This window comes from Sinocyclocheilus rhinocerous, unplaced genomic scaffold (assembly GCF_001515625.1).
Source record: "Sinocyclocheilus rhinocerous isolate Xijiao unplaced genomic scaffold, SAMN03320098_v1.1 scaffold514, whole genome shotgun sequence".
NCBI lineage: Eukaryota > Metazoa > Chordata > Actinopteri > Cypriniformes > Cyprinidae > Sinocyclocheilus > Sinocyclocheilus rhinocerous.
In genome coordinates, this window is record NW_015658605.1 from 341,773 (window position 1) to 362,670 (window position 20,898).

General features: G+C 38.6%; 2 protein-coding genes across 2 annotated transcripts; both read left to right on the top strand.

The window, feature by feature from the left end:
• The first annotated feature begins 2,857 nt into the window (after nucleotides 1–2,857).
• On the top strand, nucleotides 2,858–6,928 carry LOC107722755 (transcription factor HES-7-like). The gene is made up of 5 exons (XM_016531221.1): nucleotides 2,858–2,979; nucleotides 4,595–4,690; nucleotides 4,809–4,902; nucleotides 5,453–5,964; nucleotides 6,392–6,928. Exons 1-5 carry the CDS (start codon nucleotides 2,878–2,880, stop codon nucleotides 6,644–6,646), a joined length of 1,059 nt encoding a protein of 352 aa, XP_016386707.1. The 5' UTR covers nucleotides 2,858–2,877; the 3' UTR covers nucleotides 6,647–6,928.
• Nucleotides 6,929–9,406: 2,478 nt separating this feature from the next.
• LOC107722754 (7SK snRNA methylphosphate capping enzyme-like) lies at nucleotides 9,407–17,209 on the top strand. The gene is made up of 5 exons (XM_016531220.1): nucleotides 9,407–9,709; nucleotides 10,345–12,220; nucleotides 14,144–14,362; nucleotides 15,725–15,848; nucleotides 15,927–17,209. Exons 2-5 carry the CDS (start codon nucleotides 10,376–10,378, stop codon nucleotides 15,977–15,979), a joined length of 2,241 nt encoding a protein of 746 aa, XP_016386706.1. The 5' UTR covers nucleotides 9,407–9,709; nucleotides 10,345–10,375; the 3' UTR covers nucleotides 15,980–17,209.
• The last annotated feature ends 3,689 nt before the right edge of the window (nucleotides 17,210–20,898 follow it).

Genomic DNA, 20,898 nt, shown 5'->3' on the forward strand with positions numbered 1-20,898 from the left:
TGACAGGTAATAAAAAGAGCTAAGGTGTCTGCGGTCCGTGTTACTGGGAGAGCGTGGTTAATAGCTGGTTCCCATCATAACACTCCTACCTGGTGGCTATTGTCAAGTTTTAAATATTTACACAAGCGCACCAAAATTTAAAATAGGTCTTTTAAAAATAAACGTTCCAAAAAGGGGTTTTCGAATTGATTTTGGAATCCTCAAGGAATCTTTCAAGGATCATTTCTTAAAAGAACACATATTTTACTAAGTGTGAACTTAGTTTTACTTAGTGTTATGTTGCAAAATGTGAAAAAGTCCAAATATACAATTTTATGAAACCAAATGAGATTCAATTAAAACCCACCCAATTAAATCAATGAAATGAAAGTTTGACTATACACCCAAAAGCAGAGTGGCCCGTCGCCCGAGCTTGATTGTCAGCAGCCAAGGCAAATTCACAGTCTTAAAGCGACCACTCTTCCAGAATATAGTTACAGAGAATATTATATTATTGATCTTGAATATAACTCGATCTTGCTTTAAACAGCAGATCTGGCAGCTATGGATCAAACGCTCTTTTCTTCACCAGCAGCAGGCGGCGACGGCATCCAAACAGAACACTTGTAGGCTATATACATCGACACACGTTTGGTGTTAACAAGATGTGTCAACAGAACCATTATAAGAATAGCTTCACACCGAGAAGGACGTGTGCTCTTTCACTTCTAAACGAACTGGTTACAGTTTCCCACGGGAACCACTCTCAGTAAACCATGTCTCAAATGACTGAGCATGCACATATAAAATAAATAATAAAAAATTCATCATTAGCAAATCATTTGTTAAAAGTTAGTTGATTTACGTCGAAGAATGTAATACATGCATCTCATACACATACATATAGCATATATGAATAAGTCTTCAGTAATAGCTATAGGCTACATCAAGCATTTCCCAAACAATCCTTCAAAGCCACATTGTTTCCTGGTTTTCTGGAGCTCATTGTTCACTTGTTTTTGAACTTTCATAAGTTCTTTTACACCCTCAGAGAGGAACTGCCAATCAGTTGCGCCAAAATACACCCATAATGATAAACTGTGAAGATATCATAAAGGACTTTTACTGGAACTTGGCCTTTATTACATGCATCTATTTTGTGTTTCTGTTTTGTGTTTTATGTATTTATTCACGTCAATATTCAATCATAATTGTTGTTCAGCAGTGTCATTTTTGCTGATTTCCCATGTCAGTATGACAAACTATGGTTAATTAGGGTTTAAGTTTGGCTACTGACAAACTGAACTCAGTGATCTATGGACTAATAAAGTCTTAGTGGGACATGTCATCCAAATATTGAAGGGAATAATTGGTTTATATTTTGGAGTATTGAATCAACTCTATCACATATTCAAAGATTTGTACTAACTTTGTAAAAAAAAAAAAAAAAAAAAAAAAAAAAAGGTTTTTACTTTTTATTAAGCAGGTCGTATATGTGGAAATGTTGCTTCTTTAGAGGCAAATGGACCTGGAATGTTTCCCATCACTGATTTGTAAACACAATAAGATGACTAAAGCTAAGGCAGATCTTTAGTAGCACTAAACCACTTGTCTTAAGCCAGGGGTGTCTCCAACACACATACCATGTAGTTTTCAAATAAGCCTGAAGGACTTGATTAGATGGATCAGGTGTTTAATTAGGGTTGGATCTAAACTCTCCAGGGCTCCGGTCCTCCAGGAATTGAGTTCGACACCCCTGTCTTAAGCCATCTTGCAGAACAATTGGAAGTTTACTGAGGCCCTCTAGTGGAAAAACACTTACATTTCCAACACCTAGACATGCGAAATTTTGAACAAGTTCCGCGTGGTTCCCTGATGCACTAAAATTCTACGTAAGAACGTTCTACTTGCTGGATGCATTATTCATAATTTATTGATTCTGCCTAATTCCTCTTCTTCACCTTTAAAATGTTCCTTTCTAAAATAGCCTACCGCTTATATACTGCATTCAGAAAGTCTTCCAGTTTTATGGACATTCAAACAAGTGTTTCAACATTGCATCAACTACTGATGAACACATACATTTTTATTTTAATTATCGCTCAGTGGGTTATTTAACCATGTATCACTGTGCCTTTGTAAGATTCACGCTATTTCTTATTTACATGTAATGCATTCCCAAACTTTTTTTGTCATCTGAACCTCTTTCACACAATATTTACTTGAAATACCCCTGAGATTTTAAAATACATTTTTAATAATTAAATCACAATTTAAAAAGTTCACGGTTTTCTGAGGGTGGTTAGTGAACACCTGACATGCAGGTAAACAAATAAAATATTTCATTTTGTTAGTAAGTGTTTTGATTGATGCTGTTTTAAAATGATTTATTTATTTGACATTTTTATGATTTAATGAATTATTCGTTTTTCATTGAACTCGAACCCCCTAGGGTTCTGCAGTTCCTTTACGAACCCCAGTTTGGGAAACCTTGATGTAATGTAATTTAATGTTTAATGCACTAATTTAATGTTGTTAATTACAATTAATGGAATACATTTTCTTACTCTTTGTATTTTCTATCAATTTGGTACAAGATTATCCTATTTAAATCAATGTGATAAACAAGTTAGGTCAAAAGTAATCTAAAAGTAATCAAAAAGTAGTCTGATTACATTACCTAAAATGTGTAATGTAATGGATTATGTTACAAACTACAATTTTTGTCATGTAATTTGGAATCAGTAACGGATTACAACTTGTAAGTAATCTACCCAGCTCTGTCCATCGGGTTACTTTGCCATCCAGCTTGGTCTATTTTATGGTTGGTCATGGGCTATTATTGTTCCAGACTTTTCGATAGCGTTTACTTGCCCTCTACAAACACGTGCTCACACTATGCTGAAAGCGTGGCTAATTCACACCTCTGTGCAACAGGCGTTCAGGTGCCGAAAGTTTCCACGTGCCCGTTTGCTCTGTTGTTCAGTAATGGTCCAGCAGGTGAGCTTATGCTAAGTTTTACATTTGACTAATTGGTCGACGGCCATCAGACAGTGCGGATGCTATCAGAAACCAACATAATGGTTTTGCATTGGAGAAAGGTGAAATGATTCTAAATTACTGCAACACTTTGCACATTCCATACAAAGCAACTTCATAGCCCGATTTCCGTCAAATTAACTATTAAGGCGATCTGAGAAAGTTACTACATAAGTCATGATATTTATCCGTATGCAGTCTAAACTCAACCCGATCTCATGAAAGTGCGTATAAATAGTACGCCAAATAAAAACGAAAACTCGTGGTATTGATATGCAAAAATGGACTTTGGCGTGTATATGCTACGCGATGGGTAGGTTTAGGGTTGTGGGGTAGATGCTTATCATATGCACGCGAAAACTGCGTATTATATGCACGCCAAACACATGCGTATCATATGCACGCCAAAGTCCATTTTTGTGTATCAATACCACGAGTTTTCGTTTTTATGCAGTCTTAAAAGTGAATAGCCTAACTTTTAAAATAAAGTATCGTAAGACAGACATTTGGTTTGAGCAATACTGAGATTTTGTCACTAAAAAATTGCACTGAACTAAAGCCAACTTTTGATTGTTGTATTAGTTTTTTGTAAGTGACCTCCCCCATTGCAAACCTTGTCGTGTCCTCCCCGTGAACAAGCGTGCTGTGACTGCAATGTAGCCTATGTTCGCGTCCGTTTGTCCATATCAGACTTCACGCCAGATTCACTGTTAAACAGACGTGTCAAAAGAATCATAATACTAATGGAATTATAAGCAAGGGTGTGTATGCAACCACTCCGCTTGACCAAACATTAAACTTTCCCACGGGATTTTTCTTAAGTTTGGTCATGAGGCATGATGCACATGCAGGGGTCAAAAAGTGAAGCACCACATGGCCAATTCAATAATTTAGTATAGGCAAAATTGTCAATTCAGGAAAAGCAACCTTATCCTGTGAGCGACATTTCATCCATTTGACGTTATTGTTCTTGGTAAGCATGCCATCAGAGATTACCAAGTGGCGTTTTGTAACATATTTGCTTTGCTCTCCTTAAAAAAAATATGCTTAGACTTTCTCATTATGAATTATTTCCTTTCTTTGTTTAAAGTAGGCTACACTCACTGTGGAAAAGCAAAAACTCGGAACGAACGCATGTTTAGCATATTAAAACTGTATAATGATGAACAAAGTTCTACTTTAATATATGCATGTTAAGTAGGCTAGAGATTTAATTACGCATTTCAAGTTTAGACCAGTCAGCTATGTTTATTTGGTGTTTATTCGTTTCTTCACTGCATCTCTATGGCACGCCAAACACATGCGTATCATATGCACGCGAAAACTGCGTATTATATGCACGCCAAACACATGCGTATCATATGCAAGCCAAAGTCCATTTTTGCGTATCAATACCACGTTTTTATTTGGCGTACTATTTATACAGACCGGGCTCTTATTTCTTAATGGGCATTTATGAGGATTTAGAGTTTTAAAAATTCTCAAGTTCACCTTTTTTTTTAATTTTTTATTCAAACTAAAGTTTTAGGGTTTTATATTTTAAATGTAAATTTAAATTATAACGTGATTCGTCTAGATCTTGAAACCCGTAATAGAGAAGAAACGGAGAGACCGGATTAACCAGCGTTTAGATGAGCTGCGAACGCTTCTCCTGGATAACACTTTAGACTCGGTAAGAAAAGAAATCCAGTTTTTAATCCACCTCTCCCTTTATGATAGAAATATGTTCTTTTAAACGTAGGCTAATGAAATGTTTCAGTAGCATAATTCATTTACATTCGCTTTTACAGCGACTTCAAAACCCCAAACTGGAGAAGGCTGAAATTCTGGAATTAACTGTTGAATACATTCGGACAAAAGCCACAGCTGCGAGAGATCGTCTAGGTAAGTTTTCTGTCTATACTTAAATCATTTTAAAAGAGTGTGCTTATTCCCACATTTTATTATAAACATCATATTTTTGGCCTTATATTTGTGTAAAGCTCTAAAAAATGCTGGGTTAAATGCAACCCAGTGCTGGGTAAAATAGGGACAAACCCAGCAATTGGGTTGTTTCTTTAGCTATACACATGATGCTGCCGAGTTTGATGAGTCTAATTGATTTTGTCTCTGTCTCTTTCCCCTCCTGTTTTTATTATCCTCAATTCCTAAATCTAACCCAAAATAACTCCATATATTGACTTTTCATTTTGGCGATCAATGAACCAAACCCATTTTCTTTTTCTCCTAAAATCCTCCTCCTCTAACTCTGCTTAAATTCTCGATTTTTCCTCAATTTCTTGATTCTCTTCTCAAACGTTCCTTTGAATGAACCGTCAATAACAACCCTAAATCAACATCTCATGTTGTTCTTTCTCACCTAAACACTTTTCCTTTTTTGTACACCTTTACCTCCATGCCTCTCGGCTCTCCTTAACCTCACCCTCCACCTCAGGCGACTCTAACAAAGACTCGGACCCTCATGATGCTAACGCTCCGACTCTGCTCTCAAGGAGACCCCACGTACCCTTCGCTTCAGTCCCCGAGTCTATCAGTGTCCAGAAGCAGATGCCCTCCAATCCTATCTACAAAGCTGGTTTTAAGGAGTGTGTCTCCCGCCTGGCCAGCTTCATCGAATGTGTAGAGCCTTCCCAGCGAGACGGCTTCGTTCAGGGCCTGTGTCACCACCTTGACTCCTACAGCAGTACTCTTTCCCAGTGTAGAGTTTCCAGCCAAGCTGCCCACCATCCGTGGATCCCAAATGCAGAGTTGACATGCAGGACGGACGTCCCTGCGATAGGACACATGAGAGCCAACGCTGAGCCATTTTCCTACACCAATAGTTTGTATCCTCAATCTTTTATGCTCCATCCCACAGGACAGGCCATGCCACATCCCTACCTCTCCCCTCCATACTCCCTCTCTCCTCCACCCTCTCCTTGTTACTCAAGCAGCTCTCCCACATACCTCTCTGTCCCCTGCCATTTCCCTTTCCCTCCCACCATCTCTCCACTCTCCAGTGACTCTTCCTCATCATCTTTCAGTCTCTCAACCCCTGCCGTGCCTATAGTGTTTCATTGAATGTGTTGAGCCTTCACAGCGAGACAGCTTTGTTCAAGGCCTGTGTCACCACCTTGACTCCTACAGCAGTACTCTTTCCCAGTGTAGAGTTTCCAGCCAAGCTGCCCACCACCCGTGGATCCCAAATGCAGAGTTGACATGCAGGACGGACGTCCCTGCGATAGGACACATGAGAGCCAACGCTGAGCCATTTTCCTACACCAATAGTTTGTATCCTCAATCTTTTATGCTCCATCCCACAGGACAGGCCATGCCACATCCCTACCTCTCCCCTCCATACTCCCTCTCTCCTCCACCCTCTCCTTGTTACTCAAGCAGCTCTCCCACATACCTCTCTGTCCCCTGCCATTTCCCTTTCCCTCCCACCATCTCTCCACTCTCCAGTGACTCTTCCTCATCATCTTTCAGTCTCTCAACCCCTGCCGTGCCTATAGTTCCAGGACCTCATGTTCAGGTGGGCTCCCCCACTCGAGTGCGACCCACTGGCTCGACTCCCTCTTGCCAACCCCGGACTCTGAGACGAGCTCTGTTCCACAGCCAGCCACAGTCTGTGTGGAGGCCCTGGTGAGCAAAACCCAAAACACTTAGTGACTCCGAGCAACGTCTTCCCATCAGATCTCCCTTCAGGCATTGAGGAGGCTTGTGGGCTTCACATGGAAAAGAAATGGACGCGAGTGTCCTGTGCATGAGTACAAGTGAAGGCGAGTGAGAAACATTAGGAGCTCTGTGATAATCACACGTGACTCGGTTGTTATTATTGCTCATGTATGTGTGTGCAGTTTTTGCTTTAACTCAATTCCCGCTATCACATTTTTTCTTTGTTCTGCATCCTACTTTCCTATCTGAAATTCTTTATTGTATACAAATTGTGTATATATATTTATTTTGTCCCTATTGTACATTGTAATTTAACAGTACATTTTTTTTACTAAATAAATCTATATAATTTTGTTAATTTGTATTATTTCTTCTATCTATCTATCTATCTATCTATCTATGTTTTTAAAAGAAGTCTCTTCTGCTCACCAAGAATGCATTTACTTGATCAAAAATACAGTAAAAACCATAATATTGTGAAATATTATTACAAGAATAGAAAATAACTTTTCTATTCTTGTAATTTCAAGGCAAAATTTTCTTATCAATGTTGAAAAGAGTTTTGGTGCTTAATATTTTTTTTCTGGAAACCATAATTCACTATACTATTCAAAAGTAAGAATATAAGAATATTAATAATTGAGTACCAATAATAACTGAGCAGCAAATCAGCATATTAGAATGATTTCTGAAGATCATGTGACACTGAAGACTGGAGTAATGATGCTGAAAATTCAGCTTTGATCACAGGAATAAATTAATTTTAAAATGCTTTCAAATATAAAACAGTTATATTATATAATATGCCTCCAGTTATGGATATTTCATGGACAAAAAAAAATTCTAAAACAAGCTTTTAAGAATATATAAGGGAAAAAACAGTATACTTAGCAGTGTCTCATGAATTTCATGTGGTCATAAAGTTGCATGTGTAATTACATAGACTATAAAACAGTTATTTTATATTATATAATATACCTCCAGTTATTGACATTTCATGGATCAAAAAAAATAAAAAATCTAAAACAATATTTTAAGAATATATATAAGGCAAAAACAGTGTACTTATAATCTTTCTTGGATTTCATGATGTCATAAAGTTGCATGTATAATTACACAAATAAAAAATGTTTAAAATTAAATCAAATGAAGCATGTCACACTGCATGACATGTCACCAACCAATGCATTCACCTGCAGAAAACATCTGTGAGTGTACAGATGATATACTCAGAGAGACCAGGCCTAATGGTCAAGTACTGTACTAATAGCTTGTGAGTCAGAATTTACAAATGTGTTTTATCTAGCAGTGGTTTTTGTATGTTGCTTTCAAAAATGAATACAAACCACAACAGCATGCATTCAGCCAGAAGTCAACTGTGTATAAAGGTTGTTTTTACAAATTTCATAAAAGTAAGAGCGGTGCAAATAAATGCATTTATGAATATATGATTTGCTGTTTCATGAATTGTCTTGTTTTTCATAACTGTTTTAATTTTTGTTTGTTGACGGGTTCCATTATACATTTTTATTTTGCCCTCTGCTGGTCAAAGAGACTTACTGTTATAATTTATCCACCTCCTACAAACGGAAAATGCTGCATCAGCTGTCACCAATAGGATCCAGATTTTTTGGTTGTTTTTACAAATTTCATAAAAGAAAGAGCGGCGCAAATAAATGCATTTATGAATATATGATTTGCTGTTTCATGAATTGTCTTGTTTTTCATAACTGTTTTAATTTTGCCTATAGGCTGTTTGTTGACGGGTTCCATTATACATTTTTATTTTGCCCTCTGCTGGTCAAAGAGACTTACTGTTATAATTTATCCACCTCCTACAAACGGAAAATGCTGCATCAGCTGTCACCAATAGGAACCAGATTTTTTTTACATCTCATCTGATATATTATTTCCTTTATGGCATCTCAGGAAATCAAAAATACGTAGGCCCTACTTGACAATCTCATCAAGTTCCTACTTGAACAGGATGAACTGTTTGTGATGGTAAATGTCTATAATGTTGTTTGTGAGTTGTTAAAACAGGAGTGTCTTTTTTATTTACGTATATATTTAGCTTATATTTGTGCCTTTGAGGACTACAAAATTGTGCACACTGGGACTACAAATCCCAGTGACTTTAGTCGCCGTGCACAACAACCGCACGCGGGGGCGGGAACCACAAAGCTTCTGTTTACAGCTTAATCACATTAAAATACAAGCAATAGCGGAAGTAAAGAAGCTAGTGCTAGATAAGTAATCAGCTGCAGAATGTGCATTTGAGGATACTGCCTGTCAATCAACTGGCAAAAATGTCGTTTATTTACACGCTGGATAGAAAAGCAATAGGGCATCTTGTGCTTGCCTGTGAGGAAGTGTGCAGTGTATAAACAACAGTCCAAAACACACACACGAACCAACCTGCTGTCTTATCATAACGCAATAAAATGAAACAAGCGTCAGATACAGGAGGTTCAAACGAGGTCGCTACGCAATTCGTGCGGCGATGAAGCAAGTTTAATAACGTTGACTTTTTATGAGCAGGCACATATTTAGAGCACCTAAAAAGTCGAATCTAGGCTAATCCCGCCCTCCGCATTCCATGATTGGACAGTGAAACGAGGGTTTCCAGAATACGCGCGCACCATTGGCTGTTGCAGCTGCCTTTCGCGACGTCATCAGGCGATCGGACTATATAAAGCGCCGAAAGCCCCGTTCCTCACAGTCAGCGAGACTCCGCAGCTTGTTATTAAGTTCAGCCGAGTAAGTGCAGTAGTTTAGGGGTTAAAACAATAAACAGAACGCGACCATTGTGATCAGTTCTTCCACACAGCCTGCCGACATTATAAAATAGTGTTCGTTTGTTTTTCACTAAGCGTTATTTTGAAGGGGCGTGTCCTCTGAATGTGTTATTTTGAGTTCGAGATCCTGGTTAGGTGTCTCTTGGTTTTCTCTCTTCTGTTTTCTTCGTGCTGGTTTTGCTGTGTTGTGTATTATTCATGAATGCCGTTTGGAGGCGGGCGCGCTGACTCTGAAGGTGGGTGGACCTTTCGCGAACGCTGACCAAACGTTTACTTTCTTTATGCACACTTGACACATATTGTCAGGAGCTCATGACATCAAAGCACTTCTTTCGTCTGACTGTCTTAAGTTCTGTGTTTTTTATATTTTATGTAAAAAAAAAATTTTTTCGGTTTAATTAGCCTTTGATTTAAATAGATTAGATTATATAATGGCTGTTGAGCTAAATGTAGTCAAAAACCTAAACGATTATCTGTAAGATTCTATCTTAGTAATTTCTACTATAATTTAGAACCCATCAGTTTTGAATAAATACCTATGCTATTTTCCCAAGATTTACATGCATATACATATATACATGCATAAATAAAGAAATAGGACCGGACACTAGGCAGAATCATTTCAGTTAATCTGCTAATTGCACACTTTTTTTGGAACTCCCTAATATATTAGGTAATGTATAGTTAATTTGTGGCTTATATATATATATATATATATATGCCACAAATTAGGATCTTTTGGTCTTGGATCTAAATGGTGAAATTCCGGTAGGAAAGCAGTACCATCTTTTGAGTAGGTATAGTAATGATTTTGTAAATAATTTTATGTGCATTTGGCTTTGTGGATGATTGCTTATTGCTTTCATTTCAGACCCATGCCTCCTCCAGTGTCAGCCTGAAAAATGATAGAGATGTCATTTGACAAAGAAACTGTTTTATCTTGTGAGGGGCAAACAGACCCCACTTCCCAACAGCACTCAGAACTGACTAGAAACGATACCAGCACTCTCCATCCGTCCGGGAAGACCACAGTTATAAACCTCAGCAAAGAGCCTGGTGAAGAGGCAGGGAGTGAGACATCGCTGGAAGACCGAGAGAAAACCGCTACCACAGATAACAATGCTATAAGTGAAAGTGGGGTTGCTGGGGTCGAATCGTCTGCACAGAATGGCACCCAGCAGCCCAAACCTCAACAGCAGAAAGTCAGTAAGCGGCGCAGCACGATGAGCGCTGGATTCAAACACCCCGGTTATGGTAAACGCCGCCGCCGTGCCAACTCTGAGAGCGAGTCGGTCCTGCCAACCAATTTCCTGCTGGGCGGGAACATTTTTGACCCACTCAACCTTAACAGCCTTTTGGATGAAGAGGTGAACCGGGCTCTCAACGCAGAGACGCCCAAGTCCTCGCCATTGCCAGCCAAAAGCAGAGACCCTGTAGAGATCCTGATACCCAGAGACATCACAGACCCCCTGAATCTCAACTGCCCCGGTGCAGGGGACAGCAGTCTGTTGGTGTCTCCCCTGAAAAGTGGCGGAGGCAGGCGAAGACATCGGAACAAGCACCATGGAGCGAGCGCTGGGAAAGCTTCTGGTGAAGGAGTAGTCGCACAGATCGATTTACAAGAGTCTAATGGCAGTGCAGCAGGACAAGATGAGGGAACAACAGCGCTCTCCTTAACGCCTCCGCACTCAGGCGCTGTGGCGGACACACTTGCTCCTGAGGACCAAACCCAGTCGGACTCGACTCTTGAGGCTCAGGGTTCAAATAAGCCCAGTTTAACCACAAACGGTGGTGAGGTGAAGGAGAAAACCATTGACATGTCAACCGCACCTCCGTCCACCAACCCTCCATCAAGCAGGCAGCGCAAACGCAGGCGGGCCGGAAGCAGACTGGAGAATGCAGACAGTTCAGATGGAATGAGAAATTGGGGTCAGAGATCTGGGTGGCATTTTCAGCCCTCTCACACCCCAGGATCGTGCTCTCGCAGCGGATCTGCAGAAAGGCCGCAACAGCATCCAAACCACTGGAGGTCGCAGAGCAACCAGCACCAACAACAGACTAAACCGAAGTTTCAGTATGGCAACTATAACAAATACTATGGTTATCGCAACCCTGGGCTGAGCGAGGATCCTCGTATCCGTGTTATGAATCCCGAGTGGTTCAGAGGGAAGGAGGTTTTAGATCTGGGTTGCAACACCGGCCACCTGACTCTATCAATCGCCAAAAATTGGCGACCGTCTCGGATTGTGGGCCTGGATATCGACGCAGCGCTGATACATGCTGCTCGACAGAATATACGCCACTACCTCTCTGAGGTTCACACGCAGCAGGCCAGACGCTCTGGGGAAAATGGGGAGGGGAATCGAGGAGAAGGGAAGGAGGGGATTGAGGGGGATTTAGTAGAAGAAAAGAGTCAGAGGAAGGAGAAAGACGAAGAGAGTTTAGTTGCGAAAGAGGAGGGGGGTGAGAACAAAACAAAGCATGTGGATGAAGCGAACGAATGCATGGTCGAAGAAGGAATGGAAGTTGGCCGAGAAGAAAGGGAGAATAAAACCACAGAGGCTGAATGGGGAGGAATGAGTGGGAAAGTGGAAGACGAAGCATCGGTTGGTCTCCCTGATGGAAAGCGTTCATTCCCTGTCTCGCTCCGGATCTCGAGAGGACCCATAGCTGGCCCGCCTTTGCCTGAGATACACACAGACAGTCTCCCTCCTGGAGATTTCCCTGCCAACGTGACCTTTGTCAAGGTAAGAGCGAAAAACGTGTTAGTGAGGGTTAGAAAGTTGGAGTTCATGTTCACTGGACAGGAAAGTTTTGCTCCAAAGCTCCATTAAAATGCTGTATCAAGTATGTCTGATGTTATCTTCTGTATGCCGTATAAAAATAATCGACACTGAACCGAATTGAGCTGAATAATAACACCATTGTTTTATGTAGAGCTGCTTCTCAGCTGAAATTGAATTTGTTTCAGTTTTGCAACAGTTTATTACTGTAAAGCTGCTAAGGTGTTATATAAATGTGACCTAAAGTGCCCCTGTTATGCCATTTTAAGGTTCCTAATATTGTTTTGGGAGTCTCCTACAATAGGTTTAGATGTATGCAAGGTCAAAAAAACGCTTTCGTTTTCTTAAAATATGCGTTTATCACCTGATTTTCCAGCGATTCTCAAACAATTAGTTCGAAGCAGTTCGGAGATTCAGTCTCTCTAAACCCCTCCTTTCCGTGAGCCTGCTCTGCTCTGATTGGTCAGATGGCCCAGTCTGTTGTGATTGGTCTACTGTGTACAGCGCGTGTCGGAAACGATACGTCCATTGCCATAGTTCCGTATTTTGAGTGCTCAATAGAAAATAGAAACATCTATTATTTATCATGCATTGCACACAGGTTGTGATTCAGTGGAGTCAGCTGGTCCAAATAAGCTGAGTATTGAGCTCATCTTTCAAAAGCAAGCATTTGTGAATCCCGCATTGAACTCTCCGAGATTAGAGAAGCAGTCGTCAGTAAAATGACGGGAACACAATAAAGATTGGGGTTGTACTGCTGTGGAAAAAATAAATTTTAACCACTGGAAGTGAAAATTAAACAAATTTACTTTCACAGCGTAGCACACGATTGCTGCTGTCATTGCTATTTTTTTATTAGTTTTAAAGTTCCAGAATCGTCAGCAAGCTGACTATCAAGTGCGGTAAATGTTTATATGTTTGTCAACCAATGGGATGCTACATTGCACTTGAATGCGACAAGCTCAATCACAATTTCATAAGCGATTCTTTCTTTTGGGAGACAATAACTTTATTTATCACGCTCTTTCAGCTTTACAACTTTGCAGATTGTTTACATTCACATACAACTACATTACATGGCATAATAGGTGCACTTTAAAATGTATTGTACAAAATATGATATATAATAAAAAAGTGCAATACAACATAAAATATTCATACGTAATTCATGCACTTGTATTTGAGCAGAATGGCACAGCAGCAGTAAATAATACTAGACGAGTAGTGAAAAACAATGAATGCAAAAAATGTTATGCACTACACAACAGATGCATACAAGCCTGTCGTTCGTAGTAGTTTAAGCTGTTAATCAGACTTTTATAAAGCCTTCTCTGTTTAAAGCACATAAGTGAGACAGGAAATAATGATTTATTTTAATAGTGCAAGCTATAAATGAAGTACTGTACACACCCAGAAAGTATTTGTGCAGCATAGCTGAAGATGAACTGGCATCTGATGATCTAGGTTTTTGATCTGTCGTCTGATTCTGCTTTTCGGAGTACATGCATATGCATGCTTCTGTCCAAGAACATTTAAGCCTTTAGTTTGAAATGTTGAATGTGTAAAAACCTGTAGACTTGGACTGACCTGAGCCACATCCAGGGACAAGAGAGTGATTTGGCTCTTTTGACTTGGGCCAGTAAGAAGCCACCCTGAACACCTTCACAACTGCATAGTAATGTGATTGAAACCACTCAGAACAAATTAGGGACCAAACAGCAGTGATATAGCAGCCACCTTACACCATAGCATCTTAAATCTTGCACTGGAAGGAAATGGGTGTGGCATGGTAACCTTTAAAGATGTGTATGTTTATATTCAAATACTACTATTAGGCATGCAGCACCTGTCTGTCCTGTTTCACAATCCTCTGTCTGACCTGCACAGGGGAACTATGTGCTGGAAAGTGATATGTTGCTGCAGACGCAAAGGGAAGAGTATGATGTGATCCTGTGTTTGAGTGTGACAAAATGGGTCCACTTGAACTGGGGTGATGCAGGACTCAAGCGGCTCTTCCACAGGGTATACAAGCACCTGCGGCCAGGAGGACGCTTCATTTTGGAGCCCCAGCCCTGGAACTCCTACGGCAAGAGAAAGAAACTCACTGTAAGGCCCTTTTTTTGTCATAACATCAGTTTCAGCCAAATGGTCAGGCGAGACATTTGATGTTTGAACCCGGTGTAACATGCTTCTGAAATGTGTGAACAAAATTGTGAACCGATTTTGTTGAAAATAATTATCTGTGATGCTTATGCACTGTAATTACAATTGCATAATTGTTTTTAAATGGAAAATGCTGAATATAGAAATATAAATGAAAAAGAATAAGAAATAATTATGTAAAATGAAACCCAATTCACCAGTAGATATCTTTATGTGTGAGGCACTGAATCATTCACTCGACAGATTCATTCAAACTGTATGATTCATTCAGGAACAAAGCAATTAGTCATTGAATCATTCACTCACCCGATTTATTTAAAAACCCCGATTCGTTCAGTAATGCAGCGCCACTATGTTTGCTTGGAGAAATTTTCATTGTGAAATGGTGCAAAATATTGACAATATAATGAAAGTCATTTAATATTAACTTAATTTTTGTTGAACTGATGTATGAAATCTATCACATTTGCATTTGTGCTGATATTCAGGAAACATGGCACTCTTGCTTTTGTGTCATTGCTTTATTTAAAAAAACTCATATATGGGCACTTTTTGCCATCATATTTCAAATTTAAGGGGCATATTTTTTTTTTATTTTGGTGCCCTTTTATTTCCCTAAAGCCACTATTAATTTCTGACTTTGGTCTGAGGATGTGATATGGAGCAGATCAATGCCGCAACCAATCCATTTTAAACCGGAGCTTGGAATGGACAAAAGTGGGCGGTTTGATGACCTGAGAGGCCTAGTCTCGTACTAAGAAGATCAGATATTGAATGCGGTGCCAAGACATTTAAACCCTTAAGCAGCATTTTGAACTGCATGTAGACCGTGATCTCCTATCATCTTTAATGAGTTGCAGTAATCATGTCTAGAGGGAAATAAGGCATGAAAAACAGTCTCCATATTTTTAAATGACAGACTTGGGTTTAGCAATAGCCTCAAATCTTGAGGTGAATCAAAGATGACATCAAGACAAACTTGAGCAAGAAATGATTAGGCGTTGTTTAGGTGTGATGATTAGGCATGATGCAAAGTAAAATTACCTCAAAACAAGCGCTTTATGAAACAAACGCAAAGCAATACAAGACACTAATGTTTATTGTAGGTTAATGGTTTGTGGCAAAATAATACAGAATTTAACGGTGTGTGTATATCAATGGCTTTGCATGCAAATTATTGAATTTAAAGCTGAAACGGTCCGTTTTAGAAATGTTATTAAGACTTTTGTAACACATTGGGACATTTTAAAGTTGAGTACTTGTTTAACCACATGCATTTTATTTTATTATTATTTAATTTCTCAGGAGACCATCTTTAAGAATTACTATAGCATCCGGTTAAAACCGGACCAGTTCTCCTCCTACCTGACTACTGAGGTGGGCTTCTCCAGTTACGAGCTCATCGGAACATCACTGAATTATTCTAGAGGTCAGAGCTGTGCCTTGCACTTCCTCCCTATGATATTATGATGTATATGTAAATATTTCTAACCCTGTCTTCTCTTAGGTTTTCAGAGACCAATTTACCTTTTTCACAAAGGGCCCTCACCTCAAAAGTGACGCCAACAGTTTAACCGCAAACCTTGAGAAGAAAACACAAGACCTGGATTTGAAAACAACCAGCATTTGAAGCCACTGGAACTTTAAGCATTTTTCTTTGGAAGTAGATTTTTCAATATTTTGAACTCTCGAATGGAATCTCATTGGTGCTGAATTAGCATTAAATTGTTCCCCTGACTTTGAAAATAAAGGGAAATATCCATTGCCATTTTTTTTTCAAGGACTCTACTGAAGACTTACAGGTGCAAATCAGAGTTTTTCCCTAACTCAAGCAAGCTGTTTTCATCTCTCGTTAAGAACGGTCTTGTGAAGAAGCACAAAGTTAAATTCAATCAAATCACACAGTAATTTCTCCTAAGCTCCTGTTAAATAATTTGTTTTTCTTTTGGAATGAAATTGCAAATGCAAATTCCTGAGCGACTCTGACTGCCTTTCTAGCACACAGAGCTGCTAAATGACCATCTAGAATTGAAATGTTTGGTGGTAAAAAAAAAATTTCTCTCAAAAGGAAAGATTAGAGCATGTTACCAGATGTTCGGTTTTCTGATTTTTGCTGTTTTGTTGTTGTTGCACTGTCGTATACAAATTTTTTCTTTACGTTTTGAGCAAAGCATTGCTATTAAAATAGGAAGCTTTTGACAGTTCTAGCATCTGTCTGCCCATCAGCCGTGTTGCAGCCAGCATGAACAAACGCCAATAGCTCAATTTGTTGTTCATCAATTATATTGCCTGGTCTAACAGGATCCTAATGTTGTCCCAGGGAGTTTTGAAGCTGCAGGTTAGCTGATTTGCTATGTTAAAGTGTTTTCCGATCTAATGTCCCGAATAAAAGTCGGGATTTTACCAGAAGGATGCGATTCCTTTTTGGGGTGGTGGGCCACAGATAATGAAGTTTAAACGATGTTTTTTATGTGTTTTGTTCTGATTCTCCAAGTGTTAAAGTTTAACACAAACTGAGGTACTTTTTTGTAAAATGTTTGTCCAGAGTTCTTGTCACAACTGAGGTGCAACCTTGTTGTTGTTAGTTTTATTGCTATTGAAAGGTTTGCACTAAAACGAGAGAACAAATTTGTATTTTATTGTGCAAATGTACAGTTGGCGTGTCTCTGAAAAGGCTTCTTTACATTCAAAGGACTCAACGAAATTGAAAAATAAACTACAAAATGAATTTGTAATGCTGACCTGTTTCTTCAATACCTAATTGTTGACCTAGTTTATAATTATGGAAATTCGCGGACCAAGCTGTTGTGTTAAAATTGTGATGCAGCAATGACAAATGGTGTAAAATGTTCACCAAGAGTGACACATGAGGGATGCTGCTCTTTCCTAATTTATTATTAGAGGTCAAAATTGATAAGATTGAAAAGTTAATGCACTATGCAAATTAACACTGGATGATCTGCTCGTGCAACACGACTATACTTCATAGAAACAGGTCTGAGCACTATACTAGTGGCCCTGATGTTGTTTCTAATTGGTCTATTTATCTGAATAATAATACTAAATGTTGCAACTCTTTTTTTTTTTTTTAAATGTATTTTCTTTTTGATGTTTATTAAAGCTTATCAATGTTTAAGTGTTAATCACAGTGCTGGGTACTAGATTCCTTACAAATTGTACTCTGTTACTGATTCCAAGTTATATGACAAAAATTGTAATTAGTAACATAATCCATTGCATTACACATTTTAGGCAATATAATCGGACTACTTTTTGATTACTTTCGACCAAACTGGTGATAGGCTAATCTTGTATGATATAGTTATAAAACTACAAAGAGAAAGGAAATGTATTCCATCAAATGCACTAAACATTACATCGCGTCAAAGTTTCTCAAACTGGGGCCTGTGAAGGAGCTGCAGGAGGTTTGTGAGTTTAATTAAAACTCTAGAGGGCACGTATTCAAAATAAACAAAGAGGCAAAGGCGTAGTTTGCTGTGACTGAGTGTGGAATCATGGGAGTTGTGGTCTTCATCCCCACAGCCGATGCAATCAGAAATCATGTTCATGGATGAGCTAATGATTTATTAACGTAGTAGAATGAAGCAGGGTGAGGCTGAAAGCCGTCGAAGCGAAACGAGGCGCTGAACGAGCGCGACACACTGCTCGAAAGCAGCGGAGCTTTTATTATGCCACAGTCGACTTTAATTTAAAAAAAAATCAAACACATTTAACATAAAACAAAACGCTTACTAAAAAAGATTAAATATTGTTTACCTGCCTGTCATGTGACCAGTCAGAGAACTGTGAACAAGCAAATGTTACTTAATTATTAACATGTTACCTTAAAATCTCAGTGGGTACTTAAAGGAAATATATTAAGTGAAAGACTGACCAAAATCTCTGCATTACATGTAAATAAGAAATAACGTGAATTTGTGCATTTTAATGTGCAACATTATGTAACATGTGTAATGTGTACAACAATGTGTAACATGGTTAAATAACCTAGTGAGTGATCATTTAAATGGAAATAAATGTAACATTTTGTTGATGCAATATTGAGATATTACCCACCACATTTGCTCTCAAGCTATGCAGTGACATTTCACAATATGTTGCGCTGAGGAAGTTATGCGTAATATTATTGCTGAAAACAGTCGAATTAATTCCGAGATCAATAAATTGGTACGTGTCTATTCCACAGAAATATGTTGGAATATCCGCAACGACCACAAGATGGAGAGCTTTTACAAAAAAACGAGGTGTTTTGTAACAAAATAGTGAAATTGGTTTATCTTGCCATTCTACATTACAGATGTTACCAAATATTGTAACACATTCGCGATTGTAACATTTAAGTCTACAATTTAGACTGCATATATAACCAATTTAAACATATTGCTTACAGACGCATGTGAGAGACTTTAAAAAAAAAAAAGAGTTTGTGAATATATCCTATGTAAAAATGCTTTTGTATGAATGTATGTAGATTAGCTTCTGTCTGTTCACAGCACGGCAATGTGTGAACAATTAAATAGTTAAATATTAATGCCCCCAGCCTACCCGACACCTGCTTGACCGTGTATGTATGTGAATGCAATTTTATGATGACAAGCTCAGTAGTGTTGCTACGGGCAACTCTCTTTTATATAAAACTTCATATATTAAAACTGAGACTCAACATCACTGCTCCACTCTGATGCATTTCAGCAGACACACACACACGCACACACACACACACACACACACATCTGGTCAGCTATCCTTGTGGGGACTCTCCATAGGCGTAATGGTTTTTCTACTGTACAGACCGTATATTCTATTGTCCTACACCAACCCTACACCTAAACCTACCCCTTACAGGAAACTTTGTGCATTTTTAGATTTTCAAAAAACTTCATTCTGTGTGATTTATTAGCTTGTTTACCCGTGGGGACCTCAATTTAGGTCCCCACCGTGACACGAGTCCCCATGAGTCTGTGTGTATTCAGGTTTAAGTCCCCACCAGAATAGAAAAACAGGTACACACGCACACACGCACGCACACACATGCACTTATGTAACAGTGATGTAGGAGTGAGGATGTATGGTCAATCCATTTAAAGGCAGATTTTACCTAAACCAATAAAAGCATTGTATTCGTTGTCTTCTTTCTGTTTTAACAACACCCAATTACAGTTTTTTACGATTGCTTACACACTAAAATTAAACTTTTCCAACAATTAGCAAAACCTTACACTCAAGGAGCAAAACACAAGGCTAGATTTGCACAACTGTAAGCACATTGTCAGCTTCACACTATTTGCAAAACATTACACACAGTGATTTGCAAAACACTAAACACACTTGTATACATCAGACACAGAAGTAAATCATGATGTCACTTCCTTGCAATTCCAAAGCACTAACTGTCAAATTACCACACCTATGAGCCAATCTGTTAAACACAGCCATCAGGTGCACAAACACATGATTGCTAAATTGTAGACACACCAATCAGGTTTAAGCACGACGAAAGTGTTCCATTTTGCAAATGATCTGAAGTGTTGTGCTACTTTGGTGTAGGGTTGGTTGTGTTAATTGTGTGTAGTGTTTTGACAAACCGGGCCCTGTTTTCAAAATTGTGCTTAAGCAATCGTAAAAAACTGTAATTCAGCAAATGGCATTCAGTCATGGCCCTTCACCCAGGGACCCAAATCAGCAGGGGGCGCTGATGAGCTGCCAAACACTGCACTTTTCATTCTTGCTTTTCTTTTTCTTCCTTTCATTTTTTGTTTCTTTCTTTTTAGAAATATTCTTTCTCAAATGATTAATTTCTCAGTTGTTATTATTATTATATTAATATATATATATTAGAATATTATTATTCGTCAACTAATTATAAACTGCCAAATTACAATAAATAATGCCTTTTGAGGTGAGAAAAAATAATGGGGAAATTAAATCAGCAAGCTTTAAACAGTTCATTCAAAATAAACAAGATGACTGAACAACCACAAGTGGATCTAATGCAAGTAAGAAACCCATTAGTTCATTTGTTGATGTTGATATTGTTGATTGTCTTGTGAAGCATGATCCCAGGCCAGCAATCACATGACCTGGATAGTGAATAATTGCTAATGTTATATTAAACATAATCTCAGAACAAGAGGTATAAAAGCTGCATGTCTCTGGGGCAGTACCTTTTCAAAAGGTACACTTTTGTACCTTTTAGATACTACTATGTACAATTTAGGTACTAATATGCACCTTTAGGGAACCAATATGAACCCTTTAGGTACACAGAAGTACCTTTTGAAAAGGGGCCATCAGTGACAGCTTCTGAATCTTTTTTTTCTGAGAGTGAATAAACAGACCAATTTGTTGCATCAACATGAAAATACCTACTTAATACTTTCATAATCCCTTATATCATCTTATTCCAATTCTGTATATATATATATATATATATATATATATATATATATATATATCTA